Here is a 17759-nt window from a genome sequence, read left to right on the forward strand (position 1 = left end):
TCCAATATTTAAACTCTACGTCATATGATTTACAAAATACGATCTAAAAAGAAGGTGTAAAAATACACTTATGATGATGGTAAAATGAGATTTTTAGAGTACCAATAACATTTCTCTATATATATATGGTGTACATATATATATATACACACACATGTACCATAAATGCATGGGATAGACATGACGTCCGATCGCGCAACGTGGACGGTGGATATCAACCAATCTCTCTCCTCCTAGCGCTATAAATTGAGGGTCATGGGCTCCCCTGAATACTCATTCAAAACAGAGTTGTGGTCATCTGCCTTATTGTCATCAATCCAAAAATGTCGTCGTGCTGCGGTGGTAAATGTGGTTGCGGGTCCGGCTGCGGCTGCGGCAGTGGCTGCAACGGGTAATCTTTCTAACCTTCTATTTGTTTCCCGAGAATCTGGAAAAAGAAAAAATCCCAGAAAATTTATCTGCTCTGTTTTTGGTTTTTGATTACGTGGGTTCTTGTTTCAGGTGCGGGATGGCTCCTGATCTGAGCTACATGGAGGGGTCCACCACTGAGACCCTTGTCATGGGAGTTGCTCCCCAGAAGTCGTACGTATCTCATCTCTCAGAAATGAAATCCTAAATTATATTTGGAATTTGTAAATTGCATATGTTGTGGTTATAATCTGGGAAACACGGAGAAACAGAACTGGATGGACGCTAAACAGACAATAAAAGTTATAAAACGACAATAAAAGGGTACAAAATCGTGACTCATGCACGGCTTATTGTCTGTTTTGCGTGATCCAGTTCTTTTTTTATTTTTATGAAACTAACCGGTTTAATTTGTGCATATTTCTCGTTATAATTTTGGGGAACATGGAGAAACAAAATTGTAGAAACATTGAACAGACAATAAGAGGATATTAAAGCGTGGTTCATATACATCTTATTGTCTATTTATGCGTATTTACACTGATTTTTCGAAATATAGATATTAAACAGACAATAAAGCGATATTAAACCGTGATTTGTATACAACTTATTGTCTGTTTCGTGCCCTCCAGCTTAATTTTGGATTAAAAGATTGTAACCGGTTCTATTTACGCTAATCGGGCTATAACTTGGGTTTTGATGTGCAGGCACTTTGAGGCATCTGAGATGGGAGTTGTAGCTGAGAACGGATGCAAGTGCGGGGATAGCTGCACCTGCAACCCCTGCAAGTGCACCAAGTGAGTGACAGATGTCACCTTCTGACGAAGCAAGAGAATCGTGGGGCTTCTATGTTTAGCAGTAGTAATCTATGTGTGTGTCTGGTAATTATGATCCTAATGTACCAAGGTCGTGTTGTTAGAATAAAGTAGCCATGGCTTGCCCTCTGACCTGCAGATCCACTAGGCAAGGATCTGCTGAGGATGATCCTAGGTTATGGCTGCTTGTGTCTCTGTTTCTATCATGTGTTGTGTAGAGTTGGATCATACTGTGTGTGATGAAATGAATGAAAAACTTGCATGTTTTACTTTAATTTTTGGATTCAGTTTACTTTTTAGATTCGGAACTCTTAGTCAATCTGATGGCGAGATCTTTCTTTGTTTTCGGGGTTCAAGAGAAGAGAGGAGCCACCACCCAATGGTGCAGTTCCACCGGATGTGGAATAGCCCAGTACCTAGTCAAAAAACCAGGCTAGGACCCTGTCAACCCACGGGATTGCCTGTCACCCAGCCCAAGCCGGTCTCCAGGCCAGCCCAAAATTGACAGACCTTGGGACTGGACTATATGACGTCATGCTGGCGTCATGATCTGAAATCGATGACGACGAACTCCATCTCCGACAAGGAAGACTGCTGGATGACTCTACCTTCGAGGATGAGGCCGTCGACCCGGAACTTGCTGTTGAGGACGAGCTGGTCTTGGAAGCTGTTGAGGATGATGACATCAAATCCGGCGATGCAGCTGAAGGTCAGGGCGTAGGTTCAGAGGCGGTGGGTTTGGAGCTAGCGAGCCCAGGTGTCGATGTCGACCTGTTTGGGGCGAGTCGGACCGCGGAGAGTGAAGGGGAGGTGGGGATTTGATGGAGGGTGGAGATGGGGGGTGTGGGGTTGGCGTGTTCTAGTCTGAGGAGCATTTTTGGAGAGAGAGAGGGAAAAAGAGGGAGAGAGAGAGAGCTCACGGTGATGATGAAGGTGGTGGTGGGTTGGTGTGCTTTGATAAACAATCTGTTAAATTATTATTTTAATAAAATTGACTAGGCTATTTATTATTAGGGATGGAGATGTTTTGGCCTATTATTGTTTATTGAGATCTATTACTGTTCACTTGAGTGGATAAATGCACTAGGTGCTGGCGCAAAGTCTTTAGAGGTAGAATTGCTCTTACGAAAGCATGGTCACCAGTGGCCCTCCACCTTCTCGACACTATCGAACCAGAAATCGCTCTCAATCGTTCTGGAGGAATTTTTTGCATATCTTGGACTTAAGGGCAAAAAGTGCCCTATTCGTAGGGGTAGCGCCAGTTGTTTGTTTTCAAGGGACCAAGGCCACGTTATCAGTTATCTGATTTTTTCAAATTTCATCTAACAGTCAAATTACTTAATCCGATGACCTTAATGGAAGAGATCCGGAGAAATCTCTTTCCTTTTTCAAGTTAAGCCCAGTATCCCTATCCCTTATCAGGTTGGCATAACAAAAAAAAGAAAGAAAAAGTCCAAATAATAAAAATTCTACGGTGCTTTGGTGTATACGGTAATTTCGATATTTTAACTGTCATATTTTAATTTCTCTTTTTGATAAAAGAAAATCTAACGAGTAAAATACCTGAATAACCCCGATAGTCCAGAATATTATAGAAAATGTATATATGAAGGAGAAAACACAAAAGAAGAATTAGATTAGAGTTGTAAATATGACATTACATTTAATTGATTGTACGCTACAACCAAAGGTTTGTTAAACACTACACAAATCACACACAGGGTCTATTTAGTCTTTTACAATCACATTTGCAATCCAAATCAGTAAGGAATCTGATGGGCTAATGTTACAGTCTGCTTCACCACAAGGCTTATTTGGGAGACAAATTTCCCTAGGGCTGCCGCCTCTCATCGGGTCAGACCAACGTGCGGTTGGTGGATTAGAATACAAGAGGTTTCCCATGATTTTTGTGAGAGGTGCTCTAGAGTTGAACGTTGTCGGACACCCCTACCCCGAGTTCACGCTTACTTGACCTGTAAAATATCTGAGCAGCTGGGTGTTGCCTTTATTTGCTTATCTAGTACCCCAACTGCAGCTTTATTAAACAGGTTGACAATCTGTAGAAAAAAAAGAAAATTAATTAGAGCAGATTAGTAATCAATCATTCATCTTTTAATGGGAATTGTAGTGAGCCTCTCTTAGGATCACCTGCTTAGTTGAGAGACCTATTTTCTCCAAATCGTTCAGCTGAAACATGCAACATGCAACATGCAACATCAGAATTACTCATTTAATGCAATTCAAAGTTTCTCTGTATCGTTCCAATTTTATCGGATATCACCCGAAGGGACAAGTGTATTTCGAAATTCATCTATGCCTAAACCTTACGAAACTTGCTTACCGATTTTAAAGGGCTCGTTTCTCTGAGCTCAAGTATGTATTCAGCCATTTTGACTCCTATTCCCTGGATGAAGATGAACACAAGAAAAAGAAAATTTTAGAAGGCAACAAGTTATTTTAAGAACATGGAGATGCGGTGTTACGATACCAACCCTCAACTCCAGCAGCTCTTCCCTGCAGTTGCGAAAACCAGTCGAAATATTAGGTTCATTTTGTATGATTGAGAGTGCAAAACGCAAGAAACGATGAAGTTTCAAAATGATGATAAGGATTTTACCTGTTCGCTGTGTTCAAGAAGTCAATATACTCTTGAAGTAGGAACTTCTGCGCAATTATTTAAAAAAAAAAAAAAAACACAGATGAAAACTCACATTATTGAAGCGCTAAGACTTATCGAGTTGTATGTAATGAATGTACCTTTAAGTTTGATCCGCAAGCAGTGAATTTATCAAGTGGGGTGCCTGTTATTTGGAACATGTTTTTCGTGCAGGTCGCTAAAGAGGGAGTTTTCGGAGTGCAATCTCCATTTGTGAATAGAGTTTCATTGAGGGGCTTTTGATTTATATTGGTGTTGATTGGGGAGAGAGCTTTTCTCAAGGAACTTCCCGGTGAGTTTTCCTCCTGGTTTGATGGCTCACCTATGCATATATACAATGAAATATTGCAAATATTCAATTTGTTTAGATTGTTTGAATCTTTGAAGTAGCATAGTAAGTAATAAATCCATACAGAGTGGAAATGTATCATGTAAACTTGTATTTGATTCGAATATGGATCCACCACCTCCAGCATTGCCCTCTTGTTTATTATCCTTAGCGGCAAATTGCGCGTTCTGGAAAGCAATTCCAACTCATAAATACACATCAAACACAAGATAAACGAACTCGGAAAGAACTTAGCAGCTTCTCATCCCCAAGTGGAGCTGCAAAACTCAAACTTTCAAATAATATGCCATTTCATGAATTGTCATAAAAAACAAAGTTTCACAATACATGATAGAGTAAGAATAAGAATGTATCGAAAACGCTATAACGTAGTTCTCACTTTATCATTTCCATCCATGTACTCGCTAAAATTTAGTAATTACCTCCAAATTGGAATCAACTACACTTTCATTGTCAAATATATTCCTCATAGGTATAGTGATTTTCCTGCAAAAAATTTTAACAATCGGACAAAAGTGCCTAGTGCATAGCATGAAGATATACAATTCAACTAGTTACTAGTTGTCGTACCTTTCTTTTGCAGTACAGGCACTTCTGTTTGTATTAACCTTGGATTTCATAGAACTGAGGTTGATGTTGCGTTTCTTGACATTGGCAATAGAAGAACTAGGAGTTTTCCCCAACAAGGGAGAACTGAATGCTTCAATTCTCCGTGCACTCTTCGTCTTTCCTCTTGATTCAAGCCAAGCACGAAGTTTGGCTTCCATGTCAACTTTAACCTTTGGTGTCTCTTGCTTGTGAGCTGAAGGAACAAAGTTGGTAATGTGGCGTGACCGAGCTGCCAAGCTGACAGTATGAACAGACTCTTGGTACTCTCCTGGATTCTATTATCAAAGAAAATTGTTTCCAATATAAGTTCCAAAATAATAATAATAAGAACAGGCCAGATGAAAGCACTTCTATTCAAACGCGAATTCAAACTACTTACCAAGCAAGTAATCATCAAAGCCTGACTCATCCCACCTAATGAGTCTTGCAAAATACGAGTCAATTTACTCTCTCTATAGGGCACTCGGGATAAGTTGTTGTTCAGTGCATAAATGACATTCGATAATGCAAACAAAGACTGGTTAATCTTCGCACTCTCTTGGAGACGAATCCCTTCGTTGAAAGTTCTTCTATTGTCTTCATTGCCTGGGTGAAATACACATGTAGATTAAATAAAAGAAAGACAGAGACCATAAACAAATCTAATTTCCAATTGATTTTTACTTGCGTAAGAAGCTACAGGAAAAAGGTTAGAAGTAAGAAAAGACCTGCTAGATCTATGAGATTCAACTTCCCAGTAACGAAATCCCCAGAACCATCATCATGAGGAGTGGAAACGGCGATCACAAGGACCCCATGGCTCCTACTAGAGACATCATTGAGACCCGTATGGGCAGTTTTCCGCCTCTGAATCCCACAAGAAAAGGCCTCGTAAAACTCAGACATGGACTTTACAGGCACCCGAGAAAGTCCCCTGAGATGAATCTGCCCATCTTTGTCATCCAAAACCGTAATTTCCTTGGCTTTGATCTCTAACAGGTCATAACACCTGTCCATATAGACCTCATAGTATGAAAGCTCAACTGAGCTTCCTGTGCTCTGGCACATAGACAGGATTTTGGACATGGCCAGCGGCATTAGACCCGGCATCTCATCCGTTCCCTGGAACATAAATCACATGCTGAAATTAAGCATTACAGAAGGAAATGCTTCAGAACAACAAGCTGCATTTAGTTACTCAAACCTATCATAATTCAGAATTTTCATTTCTTTTCGGGGATAATTACAGATAAAGTTCAGTATTCATTGATCCTAATGCATTGAAGTTTCATACGCAGAATTATCCAGATTAATGCAATTACTAAAGTTTCATATGTGGGCAGACGTTGGTGTAGCCATATTGGGTAGAGCGGATGTGGTCCCCCTCCCCGCAATTTAATTAGTTTAAAAATTAAAATAGAACATCGATTATATAAAAAGAAAAGATTTTTTTTTCATATTTCTCGATAATTCAAATTCAAAATTGAATTTTTACCAAAAGAAGCAAAAAAATTTCAAACCTGCATAGTGTAAGTCTTTCCACTTCCAGTAGCTCCGTAGGCAAACACCGTCGCATTGCAGCCATGAAAGAGTCCCGGAATCAAAGGGCACACTTCTCTACTGAAGATCCGGCCAACATTGTTGTCCTCTTGGGCAAAGCAGGAGTCCAACCGATAGCACTCGTTTCGGCTACACCCGAAAGGCAAAATCAGCACCCACCATCAAAACCCAGCTTCCCGAATAAAAAAAACCCAAAAATATGCTTCCAATTATCTCACTGAAAATCAATAAAATTCCTCACCTTGTATCTTTATCTTTGAGATAAACAACCACTTCTTCGGCAGAGGAATCGGATTCTTGTTCGACAACAGAGGCGCACGGCGTCTGATCTCCGTTACCGGCAGCGATCTCTTGCGGAAGAAAAGGGCGCACCCGCACGATGACTCTGACCTTCGAAATTGAATTGGGGTTCGCGGATTTTGCTGGAGTTGCAGAAGTACTGCCAAGAAATCGACCAACCTCCATTGGAATAAAGGAAAGAGCTCAGCTTGGATTTCAAGAGAGAGAGAGAGTTGGGAAATTGCAGAACGGTCTGTAACTGAAAGATGTAGATTTATGAGGGAAGAGGAGGTTTGAAACTACTAGTCGAACGTTGGGCCTTTTTCAGTTTGAATTTTTGGATTAGGGTGCGGACTTGGCCGGTGGGCCTCGTCTGTGGTGGGGCCTATTTCTTACTCTTTCGAAATGTTTGCCTTGGGAACTGCTTTAACAGGATAAAAATTATAACAGTTAAATTACATTGACGTGGCAATTTAAGATCTTATGTAAAATTTTGTAGCTAACTGAATTGTTAAATGTTACTTTCTTATTAATATAAAGCTATAAATGGTTGTATTTATTAAAAAAATTGTTGAAACAAAAGTTTCATTGATTGAAATGTTGGTGGAATAAGGAACCCACTACTAAAATTAATTTAAAAAAGTTTGACATTGATGTCAAATTTGACTCATAATCACAAAACTTTCGAATACAGTCAGCAAATAACATTTAAATTGAAATGATTTTATTTTTATTTTTTAAATAAGGGTGGAAATGCTTTTGAATATTAAAAATGCATTCAAAACAATCACAAATAAAATGAGTTCTTGTGTTTTGACTGTCGAACGTGGTTTGTATCCGCTTAGAGTTAAGCGACATCTAAATATAGGAATCCCATTTCTTTGTGAGCAAGCCGGATAGTCCACTTAATTCAACCATCGAACACAAAAAATACTTGCTAAATGGTTGTATGGCTCTATTGGTTTAGCCGACCGCAAGTTATAATTTCCTCCCAAATAGGAGAAATTATATTGTACACCTTCATTAGTCTCGAAGGGCATGATGTCTGCAGAATTGGCTATCTTGGTCTTGAAGACAACCATTTTCGAGCCATTTTCGAGCCATTTTTCGGCCAAACCACAACGAGTTAGCCGTCGAAAAATGTATCATTCTCTTCGTCTCGTCGAGACATATGATTTTCATTTTTGAATTACTTGATTTCATTGAGTATTAAAGAAGTTATGAACATTTAAAGTTTACCCAGTTTCCGGCGAGTTTTCCAGTTTTCCCTCAAATCAGTCAACTTTGAGGCTAGTTTCCAACCATTCCCGGAAACCATTGGGCTTCCAAATATGTATAATCTTATTCTACACAGTTACTATCTTCATTTTGATATATTATGGGTCGAATTTGATTAAGAAACGATTGAGTTACGAAACTTTGAAAATTGGCCAAACTTCTGGCCAAGAGCTCTAGGACACTTAACAGAGGTTTTAACGGAATGACCACAATGATGGATGGTGGACAATCTCAATGATCACTTTTATTGATTTTAAATGTTAGAGATTAAAGTGATGAGTTATGCAAATCTCATGAATCATTTTGGCTATTTAGCCTTTTTAAAAATTAAAAAAAAAAGGTTAGAAATGCTTTTGATTATTAAAAATGCATTCAAAGCAATCACAAATAAAATGAGTTCTTGTGTTTTGACTATCGAATGTGATTTGTACCCGCATAGAGTTAAGTGACATCTAAATATAGGAATCTCATTTCTTTGTGAGCAAGTCGGACAATCCACTTAATTCAACTATCGAACACAAAAAATACTCTCTAAATGGTTGTATGGCTCTATTGGTTTAGCCGACCACAAGTTATAATTTCCTCCCAAATAGGAGAAATTATATTGTACACTAGAACGTAAACCTCACTAGTCCAACCTATGTCGTATAAAGAAGGTGTACAACACTGGAACGTAAATTATATTGTACACACACAGGCATAGCTAGTCCCAACTTATGTTGTATAAGGAAGGCGTACAACTTAAGCAATATGGTCATCATTTTTGCATGAAAACTATTTCTATCGATTTTAAATTTCAAAAACCAAGTAAAAAGTTACACTGTATCATTAACACCACATGTTGATAATATAACCGTGCCATCAAGTTGCTCTCATTAGTTTGGTTTGTCTATGGGCCACTCTTGAGACATAGCCGCATGCGACTGGCGGAGGGAAAAATCTCTCAACAGGCCCAAATGGCCCCATGGTCAGAATTTTGATTACCCAAAAGTTTGAGGACCTGTCAGCAAGGCGGCGTAAATATGTGAGGGGTTTAAGACAGGGGCCGTAATGGGAAATGCGTTAAACCCTAAACCCCAAAATTGTGGAAAATCGAACGAAGACGAAGATGGAGAAGGGCATGCTGTCTGCAGACTTGGAGGGTCTTCCCGAAGAAGACAAGCACAGAATGACCACCTTGATCGACCAACTCCAGATTCGAGACAGGTTTTCTGATTTTTCTTTTTTTGTTTTTTTGAATGCAGAGTTTTTGTTTATTTTTCTATTTTCCTGAAAAAATTGAATTTATTCTCAGTAATTTGTAATTAGTGAGGCATGTTCTTGCTATTGTGCTTGAAAGATTGAAGTTTCAGAAAAATACCCACAAAATTAAATTGTTAATTGTAAGCAGGAAAGTTGGAATTAGGATGTGATTCAAATGTAATCTTGGTTTTAGAAACCGAATCCGAACCAGATGTATATCTTCAGTTCGGCTCACGGTTTTGATGGTGAGTTGGGCCAAACCGAACCATGCCTGCCCCTACTGATTTCTGTGACTTTTGTCGAAAATGTAGTCTGAGGATGTACAATTCATTGGTGGAGAGATGCTTTACCGACTGCGTGGACACCTTTCAGCGCAAATCGTTGACGAAGCAAGAGGATACGTGTGTTCGTAGGTGTGCTGAGAAGTTCCTAAAGCACTCGATGCGCGTTGGCATGAGGTTTGCAGAGCTTAATCAAGGAGCAGCTACTCAAGAGTAAGCTAAGCTCTATGTATGAATCATTTTGGTATGGAAGTCTTGAAAACCGTTCGAATTGGTTTATGGAAGTTGCAACTTGTTTAGCATTGGCTCCTGAATTATGTTTCTTACACTGCATATATTTGTACCTTTTCAAAGACGAAAGATTATTTTGAGGTTTTACAGTTAAGCTGGAATTGGACATGAATTAGTATGATTTACGGTTTTTCCTTTTTTACTGCGTGTCATATCGGATTATCTCGTGTGGTAAAATGTGTTAGGAATGTCGGTACTACAAGATAGAGAATGCACAAGGTAAAGTAAAAAATGGACGCCAAGAATTTATGTGGTTCGGCAATTTATGCCTACGTCCACCAAACAAGGAATCTTCACTATATGAAAAAGATGAATACAACAAGAGTAGTCTTACCAAGCCAAAGACAAGGCTTGATGGATACAAGAAAGTATAACACACACTTTCTATCACTCTAAACTTCACTCACACAATGTGTAGTGGAACACTCTCACTCTCACTCTTGGAGTGGAACTCTAGCTTTGGACTTGATCCTTTGCTACTCACTCTTGGTTCTCAATTGGTTACATCACACCCATATTTATAGGTGAGGGCTTGGCATTCTACTAGTTTCTAGTTCCTTCTTCAAACCTCTAGTATAGAAAAATCTAGACTAGCCACATACTTGTAGCTTCTAGATCTTTCCATTTGCAACCAAGGAAGCTAGTACTCTCTAGCTTCTTCCATCAACTTAATAACATGCTAGAATTGTCTAGCAAGCTCCAGCCTCATCTCTTGCTTACTAGAATAATCTAGAACATTGATCATGGGCTGGACCATATACCAACAATCTCCCCCTCCAGTCCATGAGGGAGGAATTCCGATCATGACTCCAAGTTACCTGGAGTTCATCCCAGCAGCCTTAATGCAAAATTCCAACTTTGATTTTGTGACTACCTTTGTCAACATGTCTGAAGAATTATTATCGGTATGAATCTTCTTCAGCTGTAGCAACTTGTTCTCGATAGCGTCTCTAATCCAGTGATAACGAATATCAATGTGCTTAGTGCGTGAATGATATGTAGTGTTCTTGCTCAAATCCAGAGCACTCTGACTATCACAATAAACGCCATAATCACTTTGCTTCAAACCCAACTCTTGGAGAAACCGCTTCAGCCACAACAACTCCTTGCATGCTTCTGTAGCGGCTATGTATTCAGCCTCGGTTGTGGACAAAGCAATGCACTTTTGTAACTTGGATTGCCAAGACACGGCTCCCCCTGCAAAAGTAAACAAGTACCCAGACGTAGATTTTCTACCATCCAGGTCACCTCCCATGTCAGCATCTGTAAATCCTTCCAAGATTGGTTTGGAACCGCCAAAGCACAAGCACATCTTAGAAGTCCCCTTCAAATATCTGAGAATCCACTTAACGGCTTCCCAGTGGTCCTTCCCTGGATTAGAGAGAAACCTGCTCACCACACCTACTGCATGAGCAATATCTGGTCGTGTGCACACCATTGCATACATGATACTTCCTACTGCTGAAGAGTAGGGAACAACTGCCATTTTCTCCTTTTCTTCATATGTTTTTGGACACGACTCTTTGCTCAACTTGATATGATTGGCTAAAGGTGAGCTTACCGGTTTGGCTGCTTTCATGTTGAACCTTTCAAGCACCCGTTCAACATACTTTTCTTGTGACAGCCACAACTTCTTGGATTTTCTGTCACGAATTATCTCCATGCTCAAAATCTGCTTGGCTGGCCCTAAGTCCTTCATGTCAAAGGACTTAGATAACTCTTCTTTGAGCTTTTTAATCATAGAAGCATCTTGTCCGACAATCAACATGTCATCAACATAAAGCAATAAGATGATGAATGTACCTCCAGAAAATTGTTTGATATAGACACAAGAGTCAGCATGAGTTCTCTTGTACCCATTACTCACCATGAATGAGTTGAACTTCTTATTCCACTGTCTCGGAGCCTGCTTAAGACCATATAAACTTTTCTTGAGCTTGCACACCAAATTTTCTTTACCTTTGACTTCAAAGCCTTTGGGTTGCTCCATGTATATCTCCTCTTCTAAATTGCCGTGGAGAAATGCAGTTTTAACATCTAACTGCTCGAGCTCAAGATCCATGCTTGCTGCCATACCAAGGATAACTCGAATGGAAGTCATCTTCACCACCGGTGAGAAAATCTCATCAAAGTCAACTCCTTTCTTTTGACCAAAACCTTTGACAACCAAACGAGCCTTGTACCTTGTCATGTTGTCGTCTCTTTTCAATTTGAACACCCACTTGTTTTTCAATGCTTTCCTGCCCTTTGGAAGCTCCACCAGCTCATAGGTATCATTCTTTGATAAGGAATCCATCTCCGACTCCATTGCCTTCATCCATTTGTCACTGTCGTTATGAGCTCTGGCCTCCTCATATGTTTCGGGCTCTCCATAATTAGTCAACATGATATACTCTGATGAAGAATACTTGGTAGACGGTCTTCGACTTCTGATGGATCTTCTGACCTGATCTTCATTCTCTTGTAGGGCTGGAGGCTCCCCCTGATTGGGTTCTCTTTGAATCTGCTCTTCTTGACTAGGCTCCCCCTGATCAGCAATCTCATGGTCTGGCACATCTTGATCAGGCTCCTCTTGATTAGCATTATCTGATTCTGCAGGCACTTCATTGGCAGTTGCTTCAGGGATGTCATCGTGACTTTCTTCATCTGAAGCTAATGGATCAACTCCTCTGACTGCGCCATCTGGTTGTGCCTCTTTATCCGAATCCCCAATTGTTTGTTCTTCATAAAAGACCACGTCTCTACTTCGGATAAACTTCTTCTGGTATGGGTCCCATAATCTGTAACCAAAATCTTCACCGCCATAACCAAGAAAGATGCACGGTGTAGCTTTGTAGTCTAACTTCGATCTCTGCTCTTTGGGCACATGCACAAAAGCTTTGCAACCAAACACCTTCAGATGAGAGTAAGACACATCATTACCAGTCCATACTCTCTCTGGAACATCAAGACCTAATGGTACTGATGGAGATCGGTTGATCAAATAGCAGGCTGTCCTTACAGCTTCACCCCAAAACTGCTTAGATAACTTTGCAGTCCTCAACATACACCTGACTTTCTCCATGATGGTTCGGTTCATTCTTTCAGCAACACCGTTATGTTGTGGAGTTCCAGGAACTGTCTTCTCATGACGTATGCCATGTTTTACACAATACTCTCTAAACTGGTGAGATGTGTACTCGCCGCCGTTGTCGCTACGAAGGCACTTGAGAGGTTTCCCAGTTTCCCTCTCCACCATGGCATGGAACTCCTGGAATGTCTGAAACACCTGGTCTTTGGATTTCAACAAATACACCCACACCCTTCGTGAAGCATCATCAATATAAGTAACAAAATATTTATTTCTTCCAAGTGACTCGACTTCCATGGGACCACACACATCTGAATAAACAAGATCTAACAAGTTTCCTTTCTTTGTAGATGGAACAGAAAAACTAACTCTTCTTTGTTTTCTGAATAAACAATGCTCACAAGAGTTTAACGACGTACCTTCGGTAAAGGGAATGTGAGACTTCTTTGCCAAAACTTGTAGGCCTTTCTCGCTTATGTGGCCCAGCCTCTTATGCCATAAGTCTAGAGATGAGTCCTCCACAGCATTCAACTCACCTTTCAAAACCTGTGCATTTGACCGGTACAACGTACAACAAAGTCGTGCTTTTGCTACCACCATTAAGCCTTTAGTAAGCTTCAATTTTCCTTCGCCAATATGGTGATAATATCCTTGTCGATCAAGGGTACCGATGGATATCAGATTGAGACGTATATCAGGAATATGTCTCACATCTTTCAACATCAATTGGCAGCCGAGATTAGTTCTTAAGCAGATATCACCAATTCCAAGAATTTTGGAATAGCTTTCATTCCCCATCTTCACTATGCCAAAGTCACCTTCTTTGTATGTACTGAAGAACTCCCGTTTGGACGTAGCATGGAAGGAAGCTCCATTATCAAAGATCCATTCAATGTCTCTGTCAGAGTTGCCCATATGCAGACATTCACCAACAGACAATATTTCTGGTACATCACCACAGATGACAGCGGTGGTATTGCCAGTATCATCTTTCTTCTGATTGTTTCCTTCCCTTTGCTCTCTCTTCCAAACTCGACAATTTTTCTTCATATGGCCTTCTTTGCCACAGTGGTGGCATGCACCCCTGAACTTTGACTTGGATCGGCTAGGACTCCTGCCATGACCTCTAGGCCCTCTACTCTTGCTTCTTCCGCGGTTCTCTGTGACAAATACTTGGCTGCTATCTGTGCCAGAAGTCTTTCTCCTTGTTTCTTCATTGAGCATGCTATTTTTAACATTATCAAGAGTAAGAACACCATTAGAAGCAGAGTTACTTATACTCACCACAAAGGTCTCCCAACTGTCTGGCAAGGATCCAAGTAACAAGAGCGCTTGTAGCTCGTCCTCGATCATCATTTTCATAGTAGCCAACTGGTTGATGATATTCTGGAAATTGTTCAAGTGTTCTGCTACACTTAAACCATCCTTGTACTTCACATTGATGAGCTCTTTGATCAAGAAGGCTTTCTTGGCTGGGGTCTTCTTCTCGAACAAGGACTCAAGCTTCGTCCAAAACTCGCGAGCATTGGTTTCATTAGACACATGGTGAAAAACACTATCGTCCACCCATTGTCTAATTGTGCCAATAGCCTTGCGATTCATCTTCTTCCACTCGGCATCGGACATGCTCTCGGGCTTAACGGCATCTCCTTCAATTGGCTCATGCAAATCCTTGCAATAGAGAATGTCCTCCATCCTTGGCTTCCATGTTACCCAATTGGAGTTGGTGAGTTTGATCATAGTGCCACTTCCTTCCATCTCGTAGTACGAGCCAACCGGGCTCTGATACCACTTGTTAGGAATGTCGGTACTACAAGATAGAGAATGCACAAGGTAAAGTAGAAAATGGACGCCAAGAATTTATGTGGTTCGGCAATTTATGCCTACGTCCACCAAACAAGGAATCTTCACTATATGAAAAAGATGAATACAACAAGAGTAGTCTTACCAAGCCAAAGACAAGGCTTGATGGATACAAGAAAGTATAACACACACTTTCTATCACTCTAAACTTCACTCACACAATGTGTAGTGGAACACTCTCACTCTCACTCTTGGAGTGGAACTCTAGCTTTGGACTTGATCCTTTGCTACTCACTCTTGGTTCTCAATTGGTTACATCACACCCATATTTATAGGTGAGGGCTTGGCATTCTACTAGTTTCTAGTTCCTTCTTCAAACCTCTAGTATAGAAAAATCTAGACTAGCCACATACTTGTAGCTTCTAGATCTTTCCATTTGCAACCAAGGAAGCTAGTACTCTCTAGCTTCTTCCATCAACTTAATAACATGCTAGAATTGTCTAGCAAGCTCCAGCCTCATCTCTTGCTTACTAGAATAATCTAGAACATTGATCATGGGCTGGACCATATACCAACAAAATGTCAGGTGAATGTACAATAAGAAAAACTGAGTAACTGGGTTTGTGTTGTTACCTTGCTTTTCAGGAAAGGAAAATACTTGTTTCCGTACTTTTAAGGACTCTTTCCGATTTACAAACAAATCTTTGTTTGATGTATGTGGAAACTATTTCTTGTGTGCTTTTTATGAGTCAAATTTGTATACGTGTTAAACTGTGATTGACGGTTAAGAAGGAATGACTCATTTACCTATGTAGCATTGGAAGCAGAGAAACTTAGATTGTGTGGTTTTGTTAATTGATAGAGTCCCCAACACCGAAAAAAAAGAGTATACGATTTGGAACTGATAGACCCTGATGCAACCTCTCGTTCTTGATTACCCAGATCCTTTTATTCCCTTAAGTTAGAACTTGACTTTGGTTAGCAGTGATATCGATAGCGAGCCAACCAATTGATTGAGGTTAGTTGAGAAGAAAATTGGTTGGTAAATCATTGACTTCTGAGCTTCTCCCCCTTGGTGTTAAAAGATGATAAAGATTACGATATGATTGTGAAAGTATCTCGAGGACTAGAAAAGGGAAGCTCGAAGGGAGAGTACCTAACAGTAGACCTGCAAACGGGGCAGGTTTACAGTGAATGAAGGAGTTACCAGTTGGTCTCCCGGGCGCGGATATCCCTGCTTGAACTTGATGAGCGATCAGGCAGAAATGTGTTATGAATAAGTCTGATATGTGCCCACTGTTTGATGAATTATGTAAGGAAGAAGGTTGTTGTTTGTAAAGATTCCAAATGATGCTTTGTGGGGATGCACTAGGATAGAAAGCTGCCAAACGCTTCTGGTTTGGAGTTCAAAAAAGACAAAAAAATCACTTGGATAATGTGTTTCTATAGAAAAATCACTTTTACCCTGGTTTGGTACTGAGGTGATTCTGAAAAAAAAGTGGCTATAAAAAAAAGCTGGGAACTTTTTTATGTTTGGTAAACATTCAGCTTTAGTTTTTTTTACAGTTTTTGGTGAAAAAAGCCAAAAACACAAAGCTGCAAAATCCAGCTTTGAAAAACTAGCTTTTTTTTCACATCTGTTTTACATAAAAATTTATCAAACACCATAATACTGTTTTTTTATTTTTTCAAAAGCACTTTTACAAAAAAAAAGTTTACCAAACAATCTATTGCTTTATTTCACAGCTGCTTATTCTCACAGTACAGCAGAAGCAATGTTTTTTTCAAAGCACAACAATACCAAACCATCCCTTAAATTTGGGAATTGTTACTAGCAATCTAAAATTTTTATTCTACACTCCTTAGAAGTGTATTTTTCTTTCTAATTATAAAAAGTTTGAAGTGCGAAATGATTTTTTGGAGTGCCAATAACAATTAAGTTTTGCTTCTTTTTTTTTTTTTGCACGGGATTCGATGAAATGCCAAATCTTTTTGAGACAAAAAAAAAAAGGATAATTTAGTATTACGGTCTAGTGATATTTATCTTCACTTGTAAGTGAGAGATCTTAGGTTTTATTCTTGTCTAAGACGAATTTAAACTACAATAGTGCTAGCCCATTGTAAAGCTAAGCACACCTCCTCTCCCTTAGAGTAGATAAATATTGTTGTTAAAAAAAAAATCTGGAGAGGCTTCTTTGTTGTCTATGATTGGCTTGGATATGACAAATCATTAAATTCAACGAATACTGAATGAAGAATTGAATGCCCACTGGCATTTTTGTTTCTTTCGAAGGATGGAGATTATAGGAAAACTAATGAAAATGGTTTGAAAACTTTGAGTTTTAATGATAAGGACAAAATAAAGGGTAAAATGAATAGTACTAGGATTGACTTTTTAGTGTAAAAATGTGATTTTTCGTTAAAATGAACAATACCCGGTGCTTTTCGTTAAAGTTCCCTTAACTATATGGTGAAAACCTATATTGACCAATTCTATTAATTATTTTATTCAATTCAAAAGTTGTAAATAAACAAAGGTGTGTTCGGTTTGTACTGTAAATATAGCAATCAAACATGGTTGAAATGTATATATAACAATGGAAATCAAAGTGAAATTACACAAATAACTATACAATTTACATAAATAATATAAGATTTTATTGCGAATGATGTATGAAAAAAAAAATAATAATTTCCCGCCAACCAACGGTCCAGATCCACAAGATCAATACAATCGCCCAGATAAAAACATCATCATCCACCGTCCAACTTCAACCATGATCTGACGTTCCATCTAACATTATTAATTTAATACCATAAACCGCAATTTAATAATTAAAATGTTCCTTTGCAAACAAAACCCACTTAAACCACGAACCCATTTATTCCCCAATCCAACGGTCCACAACTCCCCGCGCAACCAACCCCCGCCATCCAACCGCTCCAAACCCAGTTCAACATCAACGAAGGGCGTCAGAGTGCCGTTTGAGGTTCAAACTTTGGGTTAACGTTCTCGACGCGCCGTCATCCGCCGTTAACCGATAGGGTTTTCTAAACCTCGCAAAAGCTCAAATCTCTCTCGCTAACGGTAATTAACGGAGACGTCGGTGCATATATATTCGTTATAAAAATTTCTAAA

At 39.5% G+C, this 17759-nt stretch overlaps 3 protein-coding genes across 4 annotated transcripts; 2 read left to right on the forward strand and 1 right to left on the reverse strand.

The window, feature by feature from the left end:
• Positions 1–90: 90 nt before the first annotated feature.
• LOC103433417 (metallothionein-like protein type 2) lies at positions 91–1498 on the forward strand. The gene is made up of 3 exons (XM_008371680.4): positions 91–391; positions 502–582; positions 1116–1498. Exons 1-3 carry the CDS (start codon positions 324–326, stop codon positions 1207–1209), a joined length of 243 nt encoding a protein of 80 aa, XP_008369902.2. The 5' UTR covers positions 91–323; the 3' UTR covers positions 1210–1498.
• A 1362-nt stretch (positions 1499–2860) lies between these two features.
• Positions 2861–6965, reverse strand: LOC114824386 (kinesin-like protein KIN-10B). Of its 2 annotated transcripts, none has more exons than XM_070819959.1 (13): positions 6618–6965; positions 6337–6505; positions 5545–5938; positions 5217–5422; positions 4799–5112; positions 4651–4714; positions 4347–4395; positions 3981–4201; positions 3841–3887; positions 3716–3737; positions 3565–3627; positions 3372–3410; positions 2861–3280 (listed from the first exon to the last, which is right to left on the reverse strand). In XM_070819959.1, the coding sequence occupies exons 1-13, from the start codon at positions 6839–6841 to the stop codon at positions 3188–3190; spliced, it is 1905 nt and encodes a 634-aa protein (XP_070676060.1). In that variant the 5' UTR covers positions 6842–6965; the 3' UTR covers positions 2861–3187. The 2 variants fall into 2 exon arrangements, with proteins under 2 accessions (XP_070676060.1, XP_070676059.1); XM_070819958.1 differs by having other exon boundaries at positions 4293–4395.
• Positions 6966–8978: 2013 nt separating this feature from the next.
• On the forward strand, positions 8979–9868 carry LOC114824387 (mitochondrial import inner membrane translocase subunit Tim9-like). The gene is made up of 2 exons (XM_029101181.2): positions 8979–9139; positions 9487–9868. The coding sequence occupies exons 1-2, from the start codon at positions 9042–9044 to the stop codon at positions 9671–9673; spliced, it is 285 nt and encodes a 94-aa protein (XP_028957014.1). The 5' UTR covers positions 8979–9041; the 3' UTR covers positions 9674–9868.
• Positions 9869–17759: the final 7891 nt, after the last annotated feature.

Source organism: Malus domestica, chromosome 04 (assembly GCF_042453785.1).
Source record: "Malus domestica chromosome 04, GDT2T_hap1".
Classification (NCBI taxonomy): Eukaryota; Viridiplantae; Streptophyta; class Magnoliopsida; order Rosales; family Rosaceae; genus Malus; species Malus domestica.